The 22,484-nt window shown below is 30.8% G+C and overlaps 1 protein-coding gene across 2 annotated transcripts in view; it reads left to right on the top strand.

Moving 5' to 3' along the window:
- LOC122515076 overlaps window positions 1-22,484 on the top strand; it is a 43,947-nt gene that overhangs the window by 18,247 nt on the left and 3,216 nt on the right. Inside the window, exons 6-16 of one of the 2 annotated variants that reach the window (XM_043632260.1) lie at window positions 17,766-17,925; window positions 18,568-18,955; window positions 19,065-19,361; window positions 19,776-19,911; window positions 20,007-20,018; window positions 20,205-20,395; window positions 20,656-20,728; window positions 20,808-21,206; window positions 21,566-21,991; window positions 22,077-22,196; window positions 22,384-22,478. In XM_043632260.1, the coding sequence (XP_043488195.1) occupies window positions 17,766-17,925; window positions 18,568-18,955; window positions 19,065-19,361; window positions 19,776-19,911; window positions 20,007-20,018; window positions 20,205-20,395; window positions 20,656-20,728; window positions 20,808-21,206; window positions 21,566-21,991; window positions 22,077-22,196; window positions 22,384-22,478 (2,297 nt within the window). The remainder of the gene's footprint in view (window positions 1-17,765; window positions 17,926-18,567; window positions 18,956-19,064; window positions 19,362-19,775; window positions 19,912-20,006; window positions 20,019-20,204; window positions 20,396-20,655; window positions 20,729-20,807; window positions 21,207-21,565; window positions 21,992-22,076; window positions 22,197-22,383; window positions 22,479-22,484) is intronic. The other variant, XM_043632268.1, reaches the window with a different exon arrangement.

The raw sequence follows: 22,484 nt of genomic DNA, 5'->3' as shown, positions 1-22,484 counted from the left end.
AAAATTGTTTACTTTTGTTTAAATTTTTTTTATACACGATGAAATATATTTTAACCTATCGCGAAAAGTTATTCGTTATCGTACAATTTGATATTTTATTAAAAGTTTTTCATTCAATTGGCAATGCTATGAACCAACGGTAAATGAGTAAATAAATGAAAAGTAACATTTCAAACAAGTCAAAACGCATTAGTAAATTGTTGTGATTAAATATGTTGTTTCTTTGTGAGCGAATAAATCATTTTATAATAAAAACAAATATATAATACTCAATGTTTTGTATTAATTTGGAAGCTGAGTAAGTGATGTGATTGATCACTCTGTACAACTAATGTTTTTATTTTCTTTACAATCGCTTGCCTCAAAAAGTTAAATGACGATTAATGATATATTTGCTTGAAATTAAACATTAACAAGATTATTCACACAGACACGATAAACATATGTGTATATATATATATATATATATATACCATTTAATCGTTTAAGAGAATTTCAGAACGTTTCTATTGTTAATGAATATTGGAATAGGATCCTACTGGTGCATAAATAAATAGATCAAATGTTGGCTACCGTTGATTATAACTACAAGCATAATAGGTTTAGTCATGTAAATAACACTTCCAATAGAACCACTTCAATGATTGCGATCAGCATTGTTTAACGCGTCTCCTAGTCAAGCATAAACTTCGATAATAGGATTTGCCGTTGTATCGATAACTCGTATACACCTAGCAATGAAAACAATTTCAAATATCGAAGATTCTCAATATTTTTAACACATATATGTTCTTTCCTATTTTATTTTTTTTTAATAATTTGTTTACATATATTATATAAAATATTATATAAATACAATATTATATATATATAAAATAATCATTTCAAACGTTAATATAATTATCTTTAATTATACATTTTTTAAAAATTGATTAACGATTAAATGTTATAATAATAATTTGAGTAAAAATACAAATTGTATTTGAGACACGATTAGAATAGATAAAAAAAAGATATATATATATACCATTTAATGAGCAAAAGTGAGTAGAAAAATTAAGCATTCCATAAGCAGTGCCTTTTCCATCTGCATATATATTTACCGGTTATACTTCCTGATGTCGCACGAGCACGGATTCACGATTTCCGGTGGCAGCAACTCTCCACTCTCGGTCCCGTCCACACAACTACGCTTCCGGAAGTTGAAGGAACGATACTCTCGTCCAATCGCGATTCGTTCCTCGCATACTCGCGTGTATATACTCTATCAAATCGCGAGAGAGACAAGCACCACTGAAAATTTCAATCGGACTATAAAATCTCATTTAAATAACTACCCGAATGATTTATTACTCCCTTTGGAAACCTGCGAACGTATTTCTATCAATTATTTTTTTGACTCTTTTTTTTCATTTCTATTTAAAGAATGAAAATCGAATGAATTTTAATCAAAAGTGTTCCTGATGATTATTTTGAAAAAATACTTTTTCTATGAGCAACATTTGTTTTATATTTTGATGAGACGTACCGGTAATTATGACAATGAACTTAGACAAAAAATTGAATAAATTTATCTCATTACATATATTTATTTTTTAATTTAAATTACTGCAATATATAATAAATTATAAAATATATTTTTTCATTTTTTTGCCTTATATTACTTACAATTAGTCTATATATAAATAAAATATAGTAATAAATAATTTATATTTTACCTCTCTATTTAAAATATAAAATAATATGCATTTATCGGTACGGATAAATTATTTATATGTTTATTCATAAATTTTAAATTTAACGAATTTACATACAAAATCTACAAATTATTCTACATAAAAACTACAACAAAGTATATACATTTTTAAATATACATATATAATATTATAAATCAGTAAAAACTTTTCGCGCAATTCATTATTTGTAAAGACACGATATAAATAAATATAACAAAATCCATTTAATAGAAATAATTAATATTAAATTCGCTTTTATATTAATTCTGATAAAACTCTACTATAAAAATTAAAAAATGCTTAAATTCGTAATGTCATTTAAAAATTAAACAAATCGGACGAAATTGCGACAAAGTGTACTTCCAAAGATATTTCCTTTTTCTTTCGTTATCTTTTTGTTTTTTTTTAGTAAAAATTACATCCACTACCCACGTATATCTTGCGATTTGTTATCCAGATCATCGCAGGTACTGTGAGAGTGATACAAACATCCGGGATGAAGGAGAGTTTGTCTAAGGCTTTCAAAGTTTTACGTAAACGACCCTTACTGAGAGATTTTAGCCAGCATCCGATCATGCGTAGAATTTTAAACGAGTCTCTCCTCGTTTCCTTTATAAAACAGGTTAAAATGAGAAGTCACGCATGCATGTATCGTTATTCGAGCGAATGTGCATCCCTAATTCGTATGTAGAAAGACCTTTTAGAATTATACCTAGAAAAATTGAAATTATACAACGAGAATTATCCACGAAAAAAAAATTCAACTTTCTTTTCTTTTATTTTTTTATTTTTTGTATTTCTTTTTTTTTTGACAATTTTTTAACATTAACGATTCGATATTTTGAACCAAATAAAGAAAAAAATTGCGTGAATTTGCAGAAAATCATAATAAATCTAATTTTCATCATTCTAAGCATTATTTACGGATGGAATTCGAGAGTCGAAACAGTCACCAAGTACCTAAACGAGACGTGATTGGTCAATACGCGATGTCCGGCAACTACGATTCGTTCGGTGAACCGGAAGTCCACTCTCGTTACTCTTCGATAATAATAAAGTATTTATATAAGTTGGTATTATCTCTCGAAAGAGAGAGAGAGGGAGAAAATGTATATATTTAAAAATACAAAATATATAAATATTTTATAAAAAAAAAAAGAAAGAAAAAATACTTAAAGAAAATACATGAACGAGTGAAAATAAATATAAAATATTATTTTAACATTCTATTTAAAATAAGGTTTAAATATAATCGTTTAGATGCATATATATATTTACGATTACAAACAACTTGGAAATAGTGTACGATCCGTTATGTTTAATATCACGTATAAAGTGTAGCATATTTATAGCTTATTTTGCACGGTATAACATGATCGTCGATTTGATTGACAAACTAGCGGTAAATAACTTCGCATTGTGAATCTCCAGAGCGACGTCTTGACGAGGATCACGAACTGTCTGTCTCGTTGTACGAACCGGCATCGTGAGTATAAAGTCGTGCCTATTTCTGTTTTTACAGCCGCCCCTTTATTATTTTTATCTTCTTGCTGGCCGCTTATTTTCGTGTTCATATGCATTTTCTACGGTGCATCGACTCTCCCTCCCCTCACCCCCCGTATAGTCCTTTTCTATTTTTATGACGTCTACGAGGGAGTTAGTATGGAATTAAAAAGAAAAAAAAAAGAAAAAAAAGACGAAACACGAGAAAAAAAGAAAAAGAAAACCATCGAAAAGAAAGAACAAGAAAGATATGAATTACAAGAAAAAAAAAAGAAAGGAAAAATAACAAAATCGCAAGCATAACTTCACACGAGTAAGTATTTACAAATTCTACGAGCATTTCAGTGCCCTTTGCGGTATATTCTTTTGATGTATTCAACCATCTTGATATATTTTCGACTTCTGGAAGAAAAGCATCAAAGAAAATTGTGTGTGTGTGTATGTACGTATGTTCCACGTGGCAGGAAATATAAAGATAATATTTCGTCATATATATTTTACAAATAATTCGACACTTTCTATTCTATTTGTGTTTAGGTTTTCTTTGCTTTTTTTTTTTAAGAGATTAATTGTATTTTATATTTATCACACAATACGTATGTATAATACGAATGCGCGAAATATTATAATATATGTATATATTATTTCTTTAAAAAGTATTTCTCTCTCTCTCCCTTTAATTTTTTAGAAGAGATTACATTGAAAGCGTTCTATTCTATTTCACGCGAGACTTTAAAAAGAACGCGTAAAAAGATATCGGTTCTTCTACGATAGGAAAAAGTTCTATTTACTTTGAGGGTGGAGTCAGCGCGTATCTCACGTAAATGACAAACGTGCCTTTGAGATGTGTTCACCACCACTGATTCGATGATCTTTGCTATTCCTCTTGAATTTACCACTATAAGAAAACTTTTATGCGCCGTTATATTAAAACGATATATGGTATCTATTTCTTTTTTTTTTTTTGTTTTTTTTACAAGGATACATTTCAAAGTAACTTATCTTCTTTTTTTTCTTTTCTTCAAAACATTTTTTTCATTCAAAAGTACCCATTCATCAAAGTGACGTAAGATGATTAGACAAAAAAAATATATAATGAAATAATATTATTCAAAGCGAAAGGATTCGAATCGATTTTTAAAGTAACAAGAAAAATCTATAAAAAAAAGTAAATCAATACGCATTCTGATTGATTATAAATGCGAATACAAAAATATCTACAAGAATGCAAGACAAAAACTTATGGAAGGATAAAATGGAGGAGCGTATGACAGCGAAACGTTATTTTGGCAGTAGTAACTTTAAGAACCCTTCCTTTATGAATTAAGATTGATGTCGTCGGAGCGTCCTTCCGATCCGTCAATCTTCGAATTAACCGACTCGGAAAATTAAATTACTGAATTTATCCTTGATTGGCAATGTCTGTCCTTGTAGTGTGGCTCAATCGAAAGGAAGGCAGAACAATTAAGTTTCTCTCTCTCTCTCTCTCTCTCTCTCTCTCTCTCTGTCTCTCTGTTTCTTTCTCTCATCCTTCGATAAATAAGGAAGAGATTAATGTTCGAATGAAAAAGGTAATCAGAGAAAATATAAAATAGGGTTACTAGAAAAAGTAAAATCAATATTACGTTTTGTTCTCTTTCTTCTTTTTCTTCTTCTTTCCTTTTTTTTATTTCAAATAATTCATAATTAAACCTTCTTTACTTATTTCTGTATATAATATATTTTAGCATTTTTTTTTTTTTTACCTACACACTTTCATACTTCCATAAACAAATGCATCTCTTCATTGACTATTGATCGACGCATCTCATACATACACACACAACTAACAAGCTCTTTTTATATTTTCTCCCACATTCCTATATACATATATATATGTGAGTGTGGGTGTATGTGTGTATGCAATGCAAAATGAATTAAAAATTCTACATGAGTCTTAAAAGATCAAGTTTTTGTCGCATAACTTTGAAAATAACTTTGAAAAAGATTTCCTCTTATTTCTGTCGATTTTCCAAGAATTTCCACAAGGATTATGATTATAAAGAGATCAGTTTTCAATCTGAAGCAAAAACTTTCGAAAAACGAAACCTTCTTAACGATTTTAAATCCCCCTTCTTAAAAATCTCATCGTTTTAGTCTTCGTAGGCGGTCTCACAGCTTTCTCGAGAAACAATGAAAAGAAGGGAGCCGAGAGAGAGAGATTAAGTCACCGAAGAGTCTAACAATGGACTTGATTAAAGATGTAAATCTCACGTATACCGGAGAATTTCCAAGGATCGTTGTCGCACGTTACCGAATGCATTTTTACGGTGGATAAACAAGTTTACCGAGTAGTCTGGTTTAACAATAAGTATTTACATAGATAACTTTAATTAAATTTAATTAACGAACTATCACTAAAATACATTGACTTTTCTTTCAATTAATAATAATCTTTCGATTTTGTAATATTTTAACTAATTATAACTATATTTCATTATAATGATTAAACTTGATACATATATACATATATGTTTATAATTTATAACGAACGCCGTAAATAATGGAACGTCTACAATCTCAATGGAAAACGATGGAGATACTAGAATTGAAATACACGAGACTACCGATTGATTATTAATAGCAATTAAAAACAATACACATCCCTCGGGTTTATTAATTATCTGTTTCTCTAGTTCATTGACCAGAGTATTACGGTACGAGTTCAACTTACAAATGTAAATAGTATAATAATAGTAGTAACATAATACATATTCCTTCTACTTGATCATACTGAAAACGAATCGTTTGAACTTTTGCCTATCTCGTACATGCTCCAAATTAATTATGTTAGTCTCTTGTTGCGGTATATTAATAAACTGCAACCAGCCACGTTTGATGCTTTCGTGCGTTTCCGTAACTATCTTCGACGCCTACCTCGTTTTAAAGTTTTATTCTTTTCTCCTTAAGTATGAGGGTCTTACGTACGACAATGCTTATGGGTTGCCTACGTTAAGGTGTCATATGACAAAAATATAACGTCTTACTTTAGATTCTATTTCTTATCTTTTTTTTTCTTTTTTAATTAAACAACATCATATAATACATAAATTATATTTATATATTATACATCAATTCAGTCTTTTACTAAATTTAAAAATATTATTTTAAATCGTTAATTATATCATTATAGTATTATAATTATATATTAACAATATATATAATATGAGATTTATCTTCTTCTTCTTCTTCTTTATAGGAGGTCTTCTTTAAAGATGATTTATGAAATAATATAATATATAATATATATCACATTCCCTCGTTATAAAAGAAAATAAATTTGATAAATTTCTTATTCATAGTTAAGTAATAAAATGTTCATAAATATATAAAATGATCAAATTTATAATATATATAAATCATCGTTTACGTCGATGCAATTTGAGTTACATTTACAATCATAACGATCGTAACAAGACAAACTAGCGATTTCGCGCGAAGCAAGACGCGGTTTAAACGGCCATAAATTGCGCAACAATGATCGCGTCGTGTGTAAGAGGAAAATAATAGGATGAGAGGAGAGATTCTCGCGGTTAGGATGAGAGGAGAGAAAATTTATCGGCGAGTTATTTCTCGCACTACGGCGTGTGCTTAGCGGACAATTCCTTCCGACGAGATTTCTGAGAAATCATGGAAATTCTCTCTCTCTGTCTCACACACTCTCTCTCTCTCTTTCTCTCTCTTTTACACACTCTCACTCTCACTCACTCACTCTCTCTCTCTCTCTTTCTCTTTCTCTCTCACTCTCTCTAACTTTAATTCTCACTCTATCCGTTGCTCTCTAATTTTCTTTGCGCTATCGTCATCTTCTCTTTCTCTTCTCTCTCTCTCTCTCTCTCTCCTACTCTCATTCACTTTCTATTCCTCTTTAAATCGCATAAAATTTATAAACACCACACATGCTAGCCGAGTCCATCCTCTTTACGCGAGCAACCCGTCGTTGTAATCGACGTAATCATCGCACGTAACGACCGACGATTTCGTTCTGTCTCCTCTGATTTCCCTGTTATTCACTTTTCGCCCTCCCTCCCTCCCTCCCGCTTAACCACCCCCCTTTCTCCACACCATTTCTCTTTTTAGTGACCAAGGAAATCGCGTACTGTCTCGAAATTCGTTTTTCGTTGGAATCATTCGTTGCAGTATACTTTCAAAAATTAATCACCAATTAAATTAAATATCGAATCGATATTTTCCTTATACGTATTTAACGTGAATCATGTAATTTTAATGCACACACACATACGCTTAGATAAATTAATTTAATTAATATATATGTAGAAAGAAATAATTATGTTACGTACATTTGGTAGGAACATCGAACGAATTTTAATTATAATTAATTTAAACTTATAAATGTGTGTATTTATGCGATATCGAATGAAAATCAATAGAATTGCATGATTTAATGCAATTTTCCAATCGTAATAATTTCTTTTCCATTAGAAGAAAATTGTTAATGTTTCTTAGAATCGTTCTTAGTTAAGTTTTCCTCGTACTTTTTAACGGGTATTTCTTGAAAATACTTTATACTTCGGTGATTCCAGTAAAGAATGAAAGAAAATTGGGATTACGTCGTTCCAAGATCTTGATCGGTAACCCGATTTACGGGGAATTTTATCGTCGGCATTTTATTACTAGTTGCCCCGTGAATATTCTCGATATGCGGCCGTTACTTCGTCAAGTTATTTTGTAATGTGCTTAATCACTAAGAGCTCATAAATTCTTAACTCTCGTATATGCGCGATCATATATACTGACAACTTTAAAAATAGGAAGAGAATGGAAGGAAACTCTACGACAAGTTCTCGTCCATTTCAAATAATCCGCGACTTAGAAACGTCGTAATTAGTCATATCTAGCTGCGTTGAAAGATTTATATCAGAAATTCGAGGAAAGAGAGTGAGACTCGAGTGCGAAGACACTTTGCTGCTAGTAACTACAACCTCAACTAACATTCTATAAAGTCTCACGACGCATAAGCACCAAGATCTTCAAATTTATTTCCCCCTGGAATATTCTACGAATTTATAGACCAACTTATTCGTTTAAATTTGTTATATCATTCGAAATAATTGCATTCAAAATAGATCTGTTCTATTAAAAAAAAAAAAATAAACGAGTCATTATTTTTATTTATTTTAATATTTTATATGACAAATTATTATTATATCTTAACCTACGAAACTTATCCACAGTTTATTTATGCCTATTTATGCCGTAATAGAATTTTAACAATAATTATAGTTTTATAATTGAATGTAGATAATGGTCAATTCGGTACTAACTTAAATAATACAAGAAATTATTTTAAATAATAAAAAAAAACCAATACATATTTATATTTTTTTATAATTTATCGTATAATCGAATGAAGAAAATCAAAATACTTTAAATGTATAATAGAATTTTAATTATAAATTTAAAGCGAGAACCACTCGCGTTTATTTGTTATAATTATATCTTACAATTAATATAAGATTAATAAAATTCAATTGAGCGAGTTAAATTTCTTGGAAAAAATATACAAAACTAGGTACTTTGGATCAGGGTGGATTCTGTATAACGGATGAATTATGCAGGTATTATGTTTGAGAGTATAAGAATACAAGCAGCAGCATCAAGAAACAGCTTCTCGTGAATCTTAAGGCGATTATTCTGTCGTCGGTCACTCGACCGACTGACTCACTCTCTACTAATTCTCTAATTGGAGAGGCCCAATTTCTGCGTTAGATGAAGAACGAGGGTCGTAAACGCGTCACAGCGGACAGGGCCCTCCTAAGCGGATTACTAGCCAATTGTGTTCTGATTGTCAAATATGTATGTAATACAATTTATATATTCCCTTTGTAAATATTAAATTTAAGGAAGCTTAGAATTAATTCTCCAAATATCATTTAAAAATAAATAGGATAATCGTTCGTTAAACTTTATATAGATGAACGAGTTGAAAAGTTTTAAGCATAAAAAAGAAAAATAATTTCTTTGTCGATCGAACTAACCTATTATTTTCAAATATATATATTTTATTACATATTTCTCTATATTTTATTACATAAAAAAAAACTTTCATTTGATAGATATTAATAAGTAACAACAAGTTTATATTATTTGTAAATAAATAATGTCAAATATAATAAACGTTATTAAATTTATCCTTAAATTATTAAATTACAATTATTTATTTGTAGATAAGTAATTGATAATTATATCGATGATTTTTTTTTTCTACAATATAAGTTGAATATATTCGTTTATTCATTTTTCGAGAAAACGTTATGTCAATCGTCGTATATACCCTTATCGTTGAAAAGGTTGTCATCGTCATTGTAACGGGGTAAAGAATAAATTCGTTTTTTCGAACAGAGCAACGGAAGTGAAGAAGCGATAAGCGGCGCCCTTTAAAACCGACTCCTCGGAATTTCGATTCCATCGTGAATGGACTCCCTGTTGCACGTTTCTCCTTAGAGAAAGTCACTACTACGTTATGGGCCCTTCGTACATAAGCGTTTACTAACTGAATGGGGAATCTTCGAAGGTCACTAAAGAAATGTTTTTTATCGAATAAAAGGACGACAAGAGTAGTTTCCTCTCTTTTTTTTGTTAACATCGTTAACAAAAAAACAATTACGATAATTATAAAACAAATATTTAAAAATAAAATTTGTACTTTTTCATTAAATTCTAATTACTTTTTTATCTTTTTTTTTATGTAGTTGATACGTTCGAATAAATAATTTTAAGTATAAACATAAAATTTTGGTTATATATACGATAGAAAAGGAGAAATAGTTTGTTCTGGTGATTATGATATAAGATATTATCTGTCAGAACATTTGTTCAGAAATCCCATAATTCGACACATCCTTATCTCCAAGATAAGGAACGTCAAATGTATACATCCATATCTAGGTTGGATAATTAGATCAATAAACATCATCTTCCAACCATAATTTTAAATATAAATGTGGACATATATATGTAAAAGTTTATAGATTTTATTACAGAAAAATTTTCTTTGACCAATAGATATTAACAATAATATTTTTTCGTTAATAGATATATACCGCATAAATAACTAATTCAAAATAATATCTTTCCTTCAAAAATACAACAATAAGATAAGAAACACTGAAACCTTGTCCAACAATTTTATCTCAATTCCGAAGAAAAATATAATATTCTTTGAGAAATATCTAAAACATAATACCCACCTACCCGCATCATCGTTACATTTTTATTTTACAATAAAGAAAAAGATTTTTCTGCCAGATATGTTTTTTCATAGCTTTTCGAATATTTTAGAAATAAAAAAAATGTACGATAAAAAAAGTGAATAAATAAGATCTAGATAGATATATACATGGTTACGAAAAAAAATGTCTACTCTTTTCTCTGACGCGTAAAAAACTTAACGGTATCCATTTCTCTATTGTTTCTTTTTCATTTGACTTTTTTCTTTTTGTTTTCTTTTTTCTAAACAATATCATAGGGAATTTCAGTGAACACGTGGTTTTGAAATTACTACCGACAAGTTACTATGGATAACAAGCAAGGGAGAGAGAGAGATGGAAAATAAGAATGATAGACAAGATATAGAAAGAAAGAAAGAGATGGAGAATGTAGATGCGCACGAGAAGCGCATGCGCATTACCCATCCCTCTTTTGAACGCGTCCTGTTGGACACCCTCTCATGAGAAACATTCAGTAACGTGGCGCGTCACGCCCGAGGCTGACTTTACCCTCGATTTTTCTCATCTTCTTAGTTTTACCAAGAAATAACTAACGCTTTCCGTGTATTATTATTTTTATTTCAATTTCTATTTCTATCTTCTTTATTTTCTCTCTCCTTTTTCTTCCCCTTTTCTTTCTCTTTCTCTCTCTCTCTTTCTCTGTAGAAAAAAAAAGGAATGTGTGTCATCATCTGTGACGAATAAAACAAGGAACTTATACGACTTGTACGCAAATGTCGTCGTTCACATGTGAGAGAAAGAAAAGCGACGATTTGAATCAAGTTTGTGATACGAATCGCGAGATGAGGATCAAGGAAGAAAATCATTTCGTTAAGCGGAGCATCGAATATTTTGGTAACGTGTTTTTTTTTTTTATTTTCACTTATTGATTATATACGAATTTTATTTTGCAATTGCATACTAATAATGTATTATTCTAATTTGTACTTTAATACTATCCGAATTCTATATCGTACATTTGATTAATAATAATTGATAAATTCATATATACACATATCAAGATGAGAGAGATGATATTTCGTTCATATATATATATTTTCAAAATATAACTATGATAAATAAAATAAGAATATAAAAATCATATCATTATTGGAGACTACAACAATACATTTGTTAAGTTTAATACGAGAAACAAAGGTCGCTCGTAAAAAGAAAAAAAAGAAAAATCAATTGGAGAAACTCAGCATTGTGTACGTGAGTATAAACGATAATCAATCGGAAATGAAAGAAAATGTCCGTATGAAAATATGCAATACGTAAATGCGTTTGTTTAACGTCAATGCAAACAAGAATGTCGAATAGGCAATCGGTAGAAGTCAATCAACGAGTAGCAAGCGCCATAATGTACATATATATATTATTTATACATACATATATTCGAACGACTCGTCCTTCGCAAATTCCATACGAAAGATATTTCTGTGCATGCGTCGAAAGAAAGAGGGAAGATAAAGAAGAAAGAAAGAAAGAAAGAATAGGAAACAGAGGAAGGAAGGTAGAGAGGGAGGAAGAGAAGAAAGAGGAGAAGAGAAGGCAGCTTATTATCCTGATGTTCCCAATGCAGGATATGCAGTATGCTAAGTGGATGCAAACATTCACCGACTATGCGCAGGAATACAAATGGAATCCAGGTGCCACCGTGTTTGTGCGTCTATCCCCTTCTCCTCTCCACTCTCTTCTTCATCCATTCTATCCTCCATTGCACTCTTCCTCTCTCTCACTCTCTCTTACGAGTCCTCTTTTCCTCTTCTTCTTCTTCTTCTTTTTCTTCTTTCTCTTCTCCTTCTCTGACACGAGTCCGGACCCCTTACCATTTACATATCTTTTCTTATCCCTCTTGTCTTATTCCTACCTAAGCTACTAGATTACGTTATATAAGCGGCGCCAGCATATTTTTTTTTATTTTTTTTATTTTCTTCTTCACTTCTTGTACCTATCTTTCTCTATCGTATATTTTATAAGTATACGCTAGAATGTAAATTTTTTAGTATATATCTTGGAATATATGAATAGGAAAGAAAAGAAAAAAAGCAGCGGGAGTCTTTCTACGTGCCAGTTACCATTAAGTGTTTCACTATGTATTCGGTTTATTCCGCCAGACTTCCGTATTTCAGAAAAGACCGGACGAAGTTTATTTCGTTTTAACGTACCAATCCTAAGGGGTTAAACATGATTTGTTATACATCGTTAACAAACGTTTCTGTTTTTGAAAAGTCTTAACCAAATACCTATAAGTCTTAGTTTAGGTAAAATTTATATATATAAACAATTAGTCACGTTGTACTAATCATCCTTGTATATTTGATATAATTACAAACGGTAGAAAAAAATAATCAAAATAGCTAACAGTAAAATAGTAACCGAAATAGCTAGATCGTCTTGGCTAAGCGGAAAATCTTTCTATAAACAATTAGTCACGTTATACGAATCATCGTTTAACATTAAAATTAAAGTTGAACTTTGCTTCAACTCGTGATATATAATTCCTCGTTTAAACGTATTGTTAGAATAATTATTATTTTACACATTGTTGCATTAGAAAGCATCTCATCATTTCAACAGATTAATTTCATAAATAAATACAATGCCATTCGTGTGGCTTTCGGGTCATCCGTTTAATATTCCAATAGCATGTTCAATAATTATGGACATCGCCTAATCCGTAACACGATGAAGGAACAATGGCACGAAAATGGTGTCTCTGTTAGCCGAAGGTAGGGGTATATCACGAATTAAACGACGAGAGGAGAGTTACCGATCGGTTATGGGTAACCAACGAACCGACGTTTCCAACAGTCGTCCCTCGACAATGGGAGAATTTCATTCCATGAGTAGATACAATCTGGTTTGTTATCTTCTATAACCAATATATCGAATAACATTTGAAACTTTGATCGTCGAATATAAGAAAAAGATTAAAAAAAAAAGTGTCGTGAAGGGGAAGGGGGGGTGAGAGAGAGAGAGAGAGAGTTATAAAAAAAAGTTCTCAAGTTATTGACAAATGATTTTTTAAATTGACAAAACATTTCTAATAACATGGCTGCGACGTGTGAGACACCTCGTGCAAGAAGAAAAAACAGACCTAATTTTTTGGATCTTTCTGGTATCAAACGTGAGTTTTTTAATTCATTTGAAAATATATATATAAGTTTCTAGAAATTAATAATATTTAAGAAAATATAATTCACTGCGGTAAAAAGGAACGTTCATTTTTTTTAAAGATAAAGTAGCATCATTCTTATCCCTACTAGATAATGAAAAAGCTAATAAATTTTTCTACAAAGACCTTCGGCATTATATCTCATTGTCAAAGGCAACTCGCGTACGTCATTGGTCTATTGTATCGTCAAACTATTATCGTAGTACTTCCGTTGACATGCGACGATCGCATAACGGCTCGATCGTTTAATCGTTCGCGACTATTAATCCAAGTTTAGACCGGAAATACCAAAAGCGGAAGACACGAGCATCACGTTCGACTCTGGTGGGGGATAAATTTACAGTTGATCGACCATTTCAATTAGATACTTATCATCTTATATTCTTCGATTTATAAAATTGCTTATCGAATAATAATAATAAAAAAAAATTATAATAATAGCAATATTTTATTTTAATTTAATTACATTACAAACCTTTTTACTTTTTATTCAATGCTATAAAACATTTAAAGTGATAATAGAGATGAATACTTAGAGATGAATACTGAGAGAAAATATAGATTAAAATAATCGTTATACGTATTTTGTATTTGTTATTATAACTCGTTTTATGATAAAATTGTTCGAATGCAAAGGAGAAGAAATTTTAAAACAACACCAGAGGTCAAAAGGTACTCAATCGAGCTTATCACGTTTAAAAAAAAGGATGTTAAATTCAAAGCCTTTTATCTAAACGAAACTCTAATGTTTCCCGTCGTTCTTATTAATCATCTATAATAACATAATTAACGACGCCATTCCTTTTCCATAAGCACGGAGACTTCTGACAAGGAGTCTTTTGTACAACAGATATTGATATCTTCTTAGCAACGATACTTGGAAATTCTTCTAACAAGACGCGAATATAACAAATCGTTCGTTAAGTTGGTATTATTTTCTCGCCATTTAATCATCGGAGAAAAAGAAAAAAAAAGAATAATTTCAATATTTCTCTTGTAACGAATAACGATTATTACTTTCTTTTATTAATAACAACAACCAACAATAACAATAAAAAAAGAAATAAATGACAAATCGTTTAAAACAAATCCTAACGTCGAATAATAATAATTTCTCTCGTAGTGAGTAAAGATAAAGTCTAGTGGGGTTCTTTTTCGACAAAGTAAAGTACGAAATAAGATTACGAAGAAGAAAAAGAAAGAAGAAGATCAAGAGAAAAAAAAAATCTCTGGGATCTCGAAGTATTCGCAGCGACAAAAACAGAAGCAAAGAAAAAGAAAAGAATGGTGTTCGCATTAGATTATTTGTTCGAGACATAAGATAGAGGATACACTTACGAGAGAGTGTCGCACGAAACGCGTAACAGCGAATATAATCGTAAAAAAATACTTTATATCAAAAGTCGTTAGTAAAATTTACGAGTCAGAGTGAAGGAAGAGGAGAAGATGCACCACAGTCGTGGTTTCATTTATTCTCGAAGCTCACTTTCCAGATATTCCATCTTTCCAGCTAGAGAGTGGTGTCTTTTCGAGCTTTTATATCCAACAGGGATCCAGCAGCCGTTTGAAAATACGAAGTTGACGAACTCTCTCTCTAGCTCGGTGAAAGCCAAAAATAACCGGAGCGAAACAAACCGTGATTTTCTTCCTGCTACCCTACGTGTAACGTTTCGTCAGGACGACGGATAAATAAACCTGTCGTCGGGAATAGACGAAGGAAATAAGAAAAAGAAAGGGAAGGAAAGTTAAAAAAAAAAAAAGAAAGGGTTTACGAAGTTTATCCTATTGACAGACCTTTGATTATAGTTTGTTTCTAACTTTGTTAACTATCGAATGTCTAAACTTTCAAATATTTCATATGATTTTTCAAGATAAAAATTCCTTTATTTATTTGGAAATATGATTAGAATATATTAATCATCGCGTTAATTGTAATTCTATTATATATATAATAATATTAAAAATTCATAAAATTAATGAAAAATAACGTACAGCGAGTGTTACTTAAAATCTTATATCGTTTAGTTTACTTAATTTTGGCTTGAAAACAATTTAGAAATAAGTATATTAATATATCTTTATTACATATTTAATAAGTGTTACTGGAAAGAGTTATTTATAACGAAAATAATCTAACATTAAAATCGTACATGTTAGCATAACTGTAAATTTAAAAATTACGTATCTATTAATATACTTCAAATATTAAACAATTTTGTTCTATTTTATCGGATAAAAATTAACAACTCATTGTTAGAGTCATCATTGCTCAAGAACGTTAGAACAAATATATTTTAGTTTAAATAATTTCAAATATTAGTAAAATACATTAGAGTTATTAGACATATCTTAATTAATTATTAATTAAAAATAAAATGTATATGGTAGTCTAGAAACACGGAGAATAAATTTGACTCACCATTCTCTTTCAAATCTTTCGTTAGACTGTGTCATTGTCCTCTGTGGAAGTTCTTTTATTGATTATAGTTTACATGACTTACCGAAGGCTACATATACGTATAACGAAAATAATATTCGTAATAAATAGAATTTCTGTTTAGGGAAAGTCATATAAACAACATTCAATAAAAGAACTTTCATAGAGGACAATGTGTCAGTCTAACAATGGATTTCGATGAGAAAGGTACGTAGATTTTATATTCCGTGTGATTATACTATAATATACATTTCCCACGATTAATTAACAATCGTTTAAAGTATATCGAACGCTCTAATATACTCAACTAATATTTAGAATTATTTAAACTAAAATAAATTTGTTTTAACGTTCCTGGACGGGTGATGAATTTTCAGCTGAAAATTTTCAGCTAATAAAATATTAAATCATAATATTTTAATATTCGAAGTATATTAATAAATTTTTTTGTTTTTGAAATTATACCAACGTGTATGATTTTAAAGTACAAGCGTTTTCTGTACATTATTTTCGTATTTGTTTAATTCAATTGTTGTATATAAAGCTTCTAAGTAAAATCTATTAAATATGTAATTAAGGTATATTAATGATTTTTTTTCTAAATTTTCATCATCCTAAACACACTATATCAATAGTTTTAAAACAAAACTTTAGTAACCGTAACGGTGTATGATTTTAACGGATACTTACTGCGGATAAATGATAGAAATATATGTTATTAATATTACGACTGAAATATTTGCAAAGTCATGAAAAATAAAATAAAAGTATAAAGAATATTAACGATGTTTTAGCGATAATAAAAATTAATTATCTAATATGTTCTCAATTTTTAACGAATTTTCGTCATGCTCGTTTGTCTTCCTCTTTTTATTCTTCTTCTTTTTTCTTTTTTCTTTTTTCTTTCCTTTTCTATCCTCGCAAAAAGGTAAACTTCGCGTGTATCACGTTACCACGCCGAAAATGAAGTGCATACATAGACTCTAGGGAGAAACACAAGGGTGTGTCGCAGTTAATGGGCAACTCCTGTTAGGTGTATCATATGTAAATGAATTGCTAGAAAGCGCAAACGACTCGCACGGAAGTACTAAATTAAAACGTTCGCGGGTAGATTCGTTGAAAGTAAAATATATCGCGAGAAAATACAAGAATTAGCACAAAAAATGCACGTGCACATGACGGTGCTTTAAATCTGATAAACGTAACTATTTTAATCCAATCCCAAAGTTTTATCATGGACACGAAGTATTTCATTTATTAATGTTTGACACGTTTTCAAATATTCTTCTACAATTTTTATTATTTCCATATCATATACGATTTTTTTACTAACCTTTTTTATTTTTTAAATACCTGCCCGATTTATAACTAAAAATTTTATTTTATTTTTATCGAAAGAAACAATATTTTTGATATAAATATTATTATATCAATCTATTCAACCATTTTTAAACGATAAAATTTATAAACTTACGCATACATTCACGCAGACTTTGACGTAAGATATAAAAATCCAAAAAGGGCTTTTATATGACTTAAGTACTTTCAGAGATAATCGTTTATTATACCTTTTACTATGTTAAAAGCATATAAGGATCTCTCTACGATTACTTAAAATATATTTTAAAATGTTCTTCTAGGCTCTCGTTCAGCAACGGGTCTAACAAAATTCGATAGCAGTCCTGAAGATGACGTAGTTTTTGTTTCCAGTAAAGAAAGCGAATCTTCAGGTTTATGGGTGAATTATCTTACTGCTTGCTTCGAGCAAATCAGTCGACAACAGGGTCGGCCACCTTTTAAGTAAGTATCAGTAATTAACATAATATACAATTAACATTGTCTTATACGTACCTCGTGAACAATTTTTTGATTGATCGAAATTACGAAACAGTTTGAAAGGTCAATTAAAATAAATCAAATAAAATAATCGATTGCCTAAAAAATTCACAGAAGCAATATTTTTATATTTATTTAACAATGTATTGGGATGTAACTCAACAGAAGCTGATTATACACCTAAAATTAATTGAAAAACTTCTTATAAATATATACTCTGTATAAGATATAACAAACTTATTTTTGATTATTTTTAGGCGTATAATGAGTTCCTAAAGTACTTCTCACGTGTTCTGTTACACACTGTATATGTATAATATTTACGAGAATAGGTTGCAAAGTTTTGATCATATTCTTTTCTAAAAATCTATAAAAGACTACATCTCTCGAAAAATAAAAGTAAATTTGACCAACAACAAAAATTGTTTCTATGTTAGACCCAAAACTTTTCAACCCATCTATCCACGTATTTATAAATCGGTAAGAACCTTCCGAACAATCCAATAGATTGACATTGTTTTTTGAAAATAAGACAAAAACAAAGATATCTGGCTGAATTAAATACAAAAGGAAATTATTAATAAAAATTGTTAATTAATATTTTAGAGTGCGTCATGTCGCGGTTGAAGAGTCACTTGCTCCAGGGACAGAAGAAAGGATTAAAGGTGCTCGTTTGCAGATTGTCGTAGTTTGTCCAATCCTTTTAGAACGTGTTACATGTAGACCAGAACATGCAGCTAATCTCTCGAAACATTTAATCATCGAAAGAGTCCTAGCAATGATGCTGGGTGTGCAAGATGGCGTCGTGACGGACACTCATAAGTCAGCCCTGGTATCGTATAATCAATGGCGGAAGTTCTTCGTTAAGGATCAGGATGAAACTTTCGTTGGCGAGTTTCTAGGTGCTGCTATTAGCATTTTAGGCACTGCCCCACCTTCTACGCTTAGAAACGATAAGACTGTTTTTTCCGTCCATCCGAAAAAAGTCAAAATTGTAAGTTTATCTTTAAGACAATAAAATTTAATTGATGAAATTGAATTCGAAACTATGAATATGATCAGCAATAATGAAAAATTTGGTTTGTTTGTTTTTCACTTTTTAGGGTCAAAATCGAATCATAGCTCTGTTAAATGATCCATTACATCCGGATGACAACGTATCAGTTATCGTTGATCGTTGTGGAGAGGGTATCGATATCCCTCACGTAAAAAGACGAAATCCTTATACTCTCCAATTTTCCATTCCTGAGAGATGCCTTGAAGTATCAATGCTGGTAGGCGTTAGAATATCTAGGAATGGTTGCCCACTCGGTGTTAGGCAGGTAAAATGCGAGAGTAGACTGAGAGAACTGGATCAAATTCTCAGAGCTCATGACAATCCTCTTGAGTTTATGTGTCAGGTGAGTTTATTATGAAGAATTAAAATCATTCCGTTAACTTTTAATGAGTTGTCTTTTGAGACAGATTTGAAAAAGGGATTTTGTTTAACGAGAACGAGGGGGGGTAAACTTTTCAATTTAAATAAAAATTATTTTTGATTAGAAACGAATACGTTCCTTGTGTTTTGTTACATTTTGATAATGATGTTCTCATACTTTAAAAAAAAAGAATTCTAAGAACAGAATTCTTCTTATCTTATTTGAAAACAAATTGTTTCCTTTTTATTCTGCAATAAAGTGGAACCCTAAATGCCGAATGATACAAACTTTGTCCAATGAACAATTCGTGTCTGTAAAAACTTCCGGTCGAAAAATTCTCAGAAATTTCAATAGGGCAATTTAAGTCCTTATCACAAATCTCGTTCCATTTTCCAGACTTTCGGTTTCCATCCCGGAGATCGCGAGCAATTGGACAATTGGATGGTGCACGCATTTCAAAGGAATGTCCCACCCCACTTTAACCTTTTATCTACTCCAAACGATATTCTACCTACACCAAAAAATCATACAAGTAAATATAGTCAAAGAATCATAATCACTTATCTCGTTTACTTTCATAAGAAATATCTAATTTGTTTCAATTGTTACTTCGTGCTGATGGAATAGAACGATTAGTCGGTGAGAAATATCCTTACAATTAATCTCTTAATATATTGTATTATTTATATATTTTTTGTATTATAATAAAATAAAAAAAAATTAATTAAAAACAATAATATTTTAAAGAGAGTGAACGAATTGAATTAAAAATTAAATTAATTTTTAGAAGAAAAGTGAATTAACAATTTATTTCTAATAAAATAGGTCCTGAAGAAAATCCAACACTTTTGCACTTTGCCGCACGTTTCGGATTAGAAAGATTGGCCTGGCAATTGTTGGAGTGTCCTGGAGGAGATCTAGCTTGCGATCTGAGAAACGTTTCTGAATTGACACCTGCCGATCTTGCAGAGCAAGCTGGCCATACAAGATTGGCACATCAACTTCGTGGCTACATGGTACAAAAACACCACCTTTAAACATCGTCATGGTTTTTCGATAATCGGTACTACCGCGATACATCTTTTACTTTCAATGATTCGAGACTTGGCTAATAAAAAAGCATTCACTTCTAACTCGAAAAAGCTTTAACGGCACATGGTTACTTTTTCTATATTCTATTGATATTATAAATTATTGTTTAAAAAAACTAACCAAAAACTGCATTTGCATTGCATGTTTCGGGCTGTGCCTTGAATCTTCGACTACGGAAACACAGCAAATGAACGAGTTCACCAACATGTATAGCTACCTGAAAGTAATAAGTGAAAATGCGTCAAGTCAGACCACAGGTAAGTGTAAATATTTTTCAATTTTTTTTTTTAGATACTTCTAAATCTTGGAACCATATTAATAATTAACTCTTTATAGACAATCAATCGACAAATGACAAAAGTAACGAAAAAACCAACGAAACGAACAACGATAAAACGAACGAAACTGAAGGTAACGATGTTAACGAAAATAAATGTGAAAATAAGAACAGCAATGAGAAGAACAACGATAGGATTAACGATCAAGAAGATTACTGTCGTCCTCGACCTCTCAGTGAAGCTTACTCAGTACCACCAGCTGCAAGACCAATCACTAGTTTGATTTTACCCACGCAATTGATGACACCATCTAATATTAACTCGAACAATCCCCTAGAAGCGAATTACTCCATTGTTCCAGCACCCACACCAGTAATCATCTCACCTACGACACCAACGTTCATCCCGAATGGTCTCGACCTACCACTTCAAGGTTATATGAAGATGCACCCTGCTGGTAAAGATGCCTAAATAATATAATACCAAATTATTCGACTTGTTCATTAACTGAGAACTAATGTATCTATCAGTACTATTTTTTATTGAAATTTTTTACTTCAAATATGCTAGTAACTATAAAAATGGATTAAGTAAAAAAAATTAAACAAAATTTATTTTATTAATTTATTTTTTAGTAAAAATAATATTAATTTAAAAATAAAATCAATTTTTCTAATTTTTTTTTCACGTAATCAATTTTTACAATTATCGAAACAAATATAGATCATAAATTTGTTAAAGAAAAATGATATTATTATTAACATAATGTTTATTTTTTTATTATTGCAAAATCGAACATTATTTTTTATATTTCAGGACCTAAAACTCCTACATTAAATGGAACGTATCAGGTACCTTCTCGAACGGCCACACCAACGCAAAATCGATTAGATAGCCAAAGTTCTTATCCAGGAGGACGTGAAGATAGCCAGTGTTCAGTTTCCTGTGGAAGAACTTCCTCGAATTCCAGTACAAGATCAAAAGAACACTCGAGACCTCAGGATGAGCTTCTCGAGATTATTAACGACTTCAAGAACAACGTCTTCACAATATCAGAAGTCGAGAGACTTGTTGAGAATTGGAGAAACCGAAATGACGTGCAACAGAGTTTCAAGGACAAGCAGAGGCAGCTGACTGCCATGAGGGAGGAATACGAGAGGATACAGAAAAAGTTGAAAGAGGAGATGAAAGCACCCACGCCTTTCGACAGAATAAGAAAGTTCTTTTCAAAAGGGAAGAAAGGTTAATATCTTTTTTCTAAGATTCATCTTTTCTTCTCTCTTTCTATTTTTATTTCAAACGTATACTTACGTCTCGCTTTTTGTAGATCCCAAGGATTCCACTAATGGCACCGACGACTTCTCCCCAACAACAAAACCAGAAACCGTGAACGGAACCTTGGCAGATCGTCGACCTGTCAGCAGCCTTAGCCTTGGCAGTGTTTCCAGTAAGAGTTATCTCCTTACTTATCCTTTTGGCCTGAAAAACAATTCATAAGAAACGATAAAGTATATCTTATTGTTAGCCAAAAAAAGCAATCATACAGTATTATCAAAAAAGAAAATATATAAATCTGAGTAATATTTTGATAGAGAATCTTTGTCGAGTGGTTGTTTAATTATACATAAATCTAGGTTCGTCGTCATCTGGACGAATGAGTACTGTCAGTGGTTGCAGTGGTACAAGCCTAGGTGATAGTGGAACCCATTCTGATCCCGAAGACAAAAGAGTAAGC

This window comes from Polistes fuscatus, unplaced genomic scaffold (assembly GCF_010416935.1).
Source record: "Polistes fuscatus isolate 324 unplaced genomic scaffold, CU_Pfus_HIC Scaffold1, whole genome shotgun sequence".
In the NCBI taxonomy this organism is placed as follows: Eukaryota; Metazoa; Arthropoda; class Insecta; order Hymenoptera; family Vespidae; genus Polistes; species Polistes fuscatus.
This window is presented reverse-complemented; position numbering and strand designations above follow the sequence as displayed.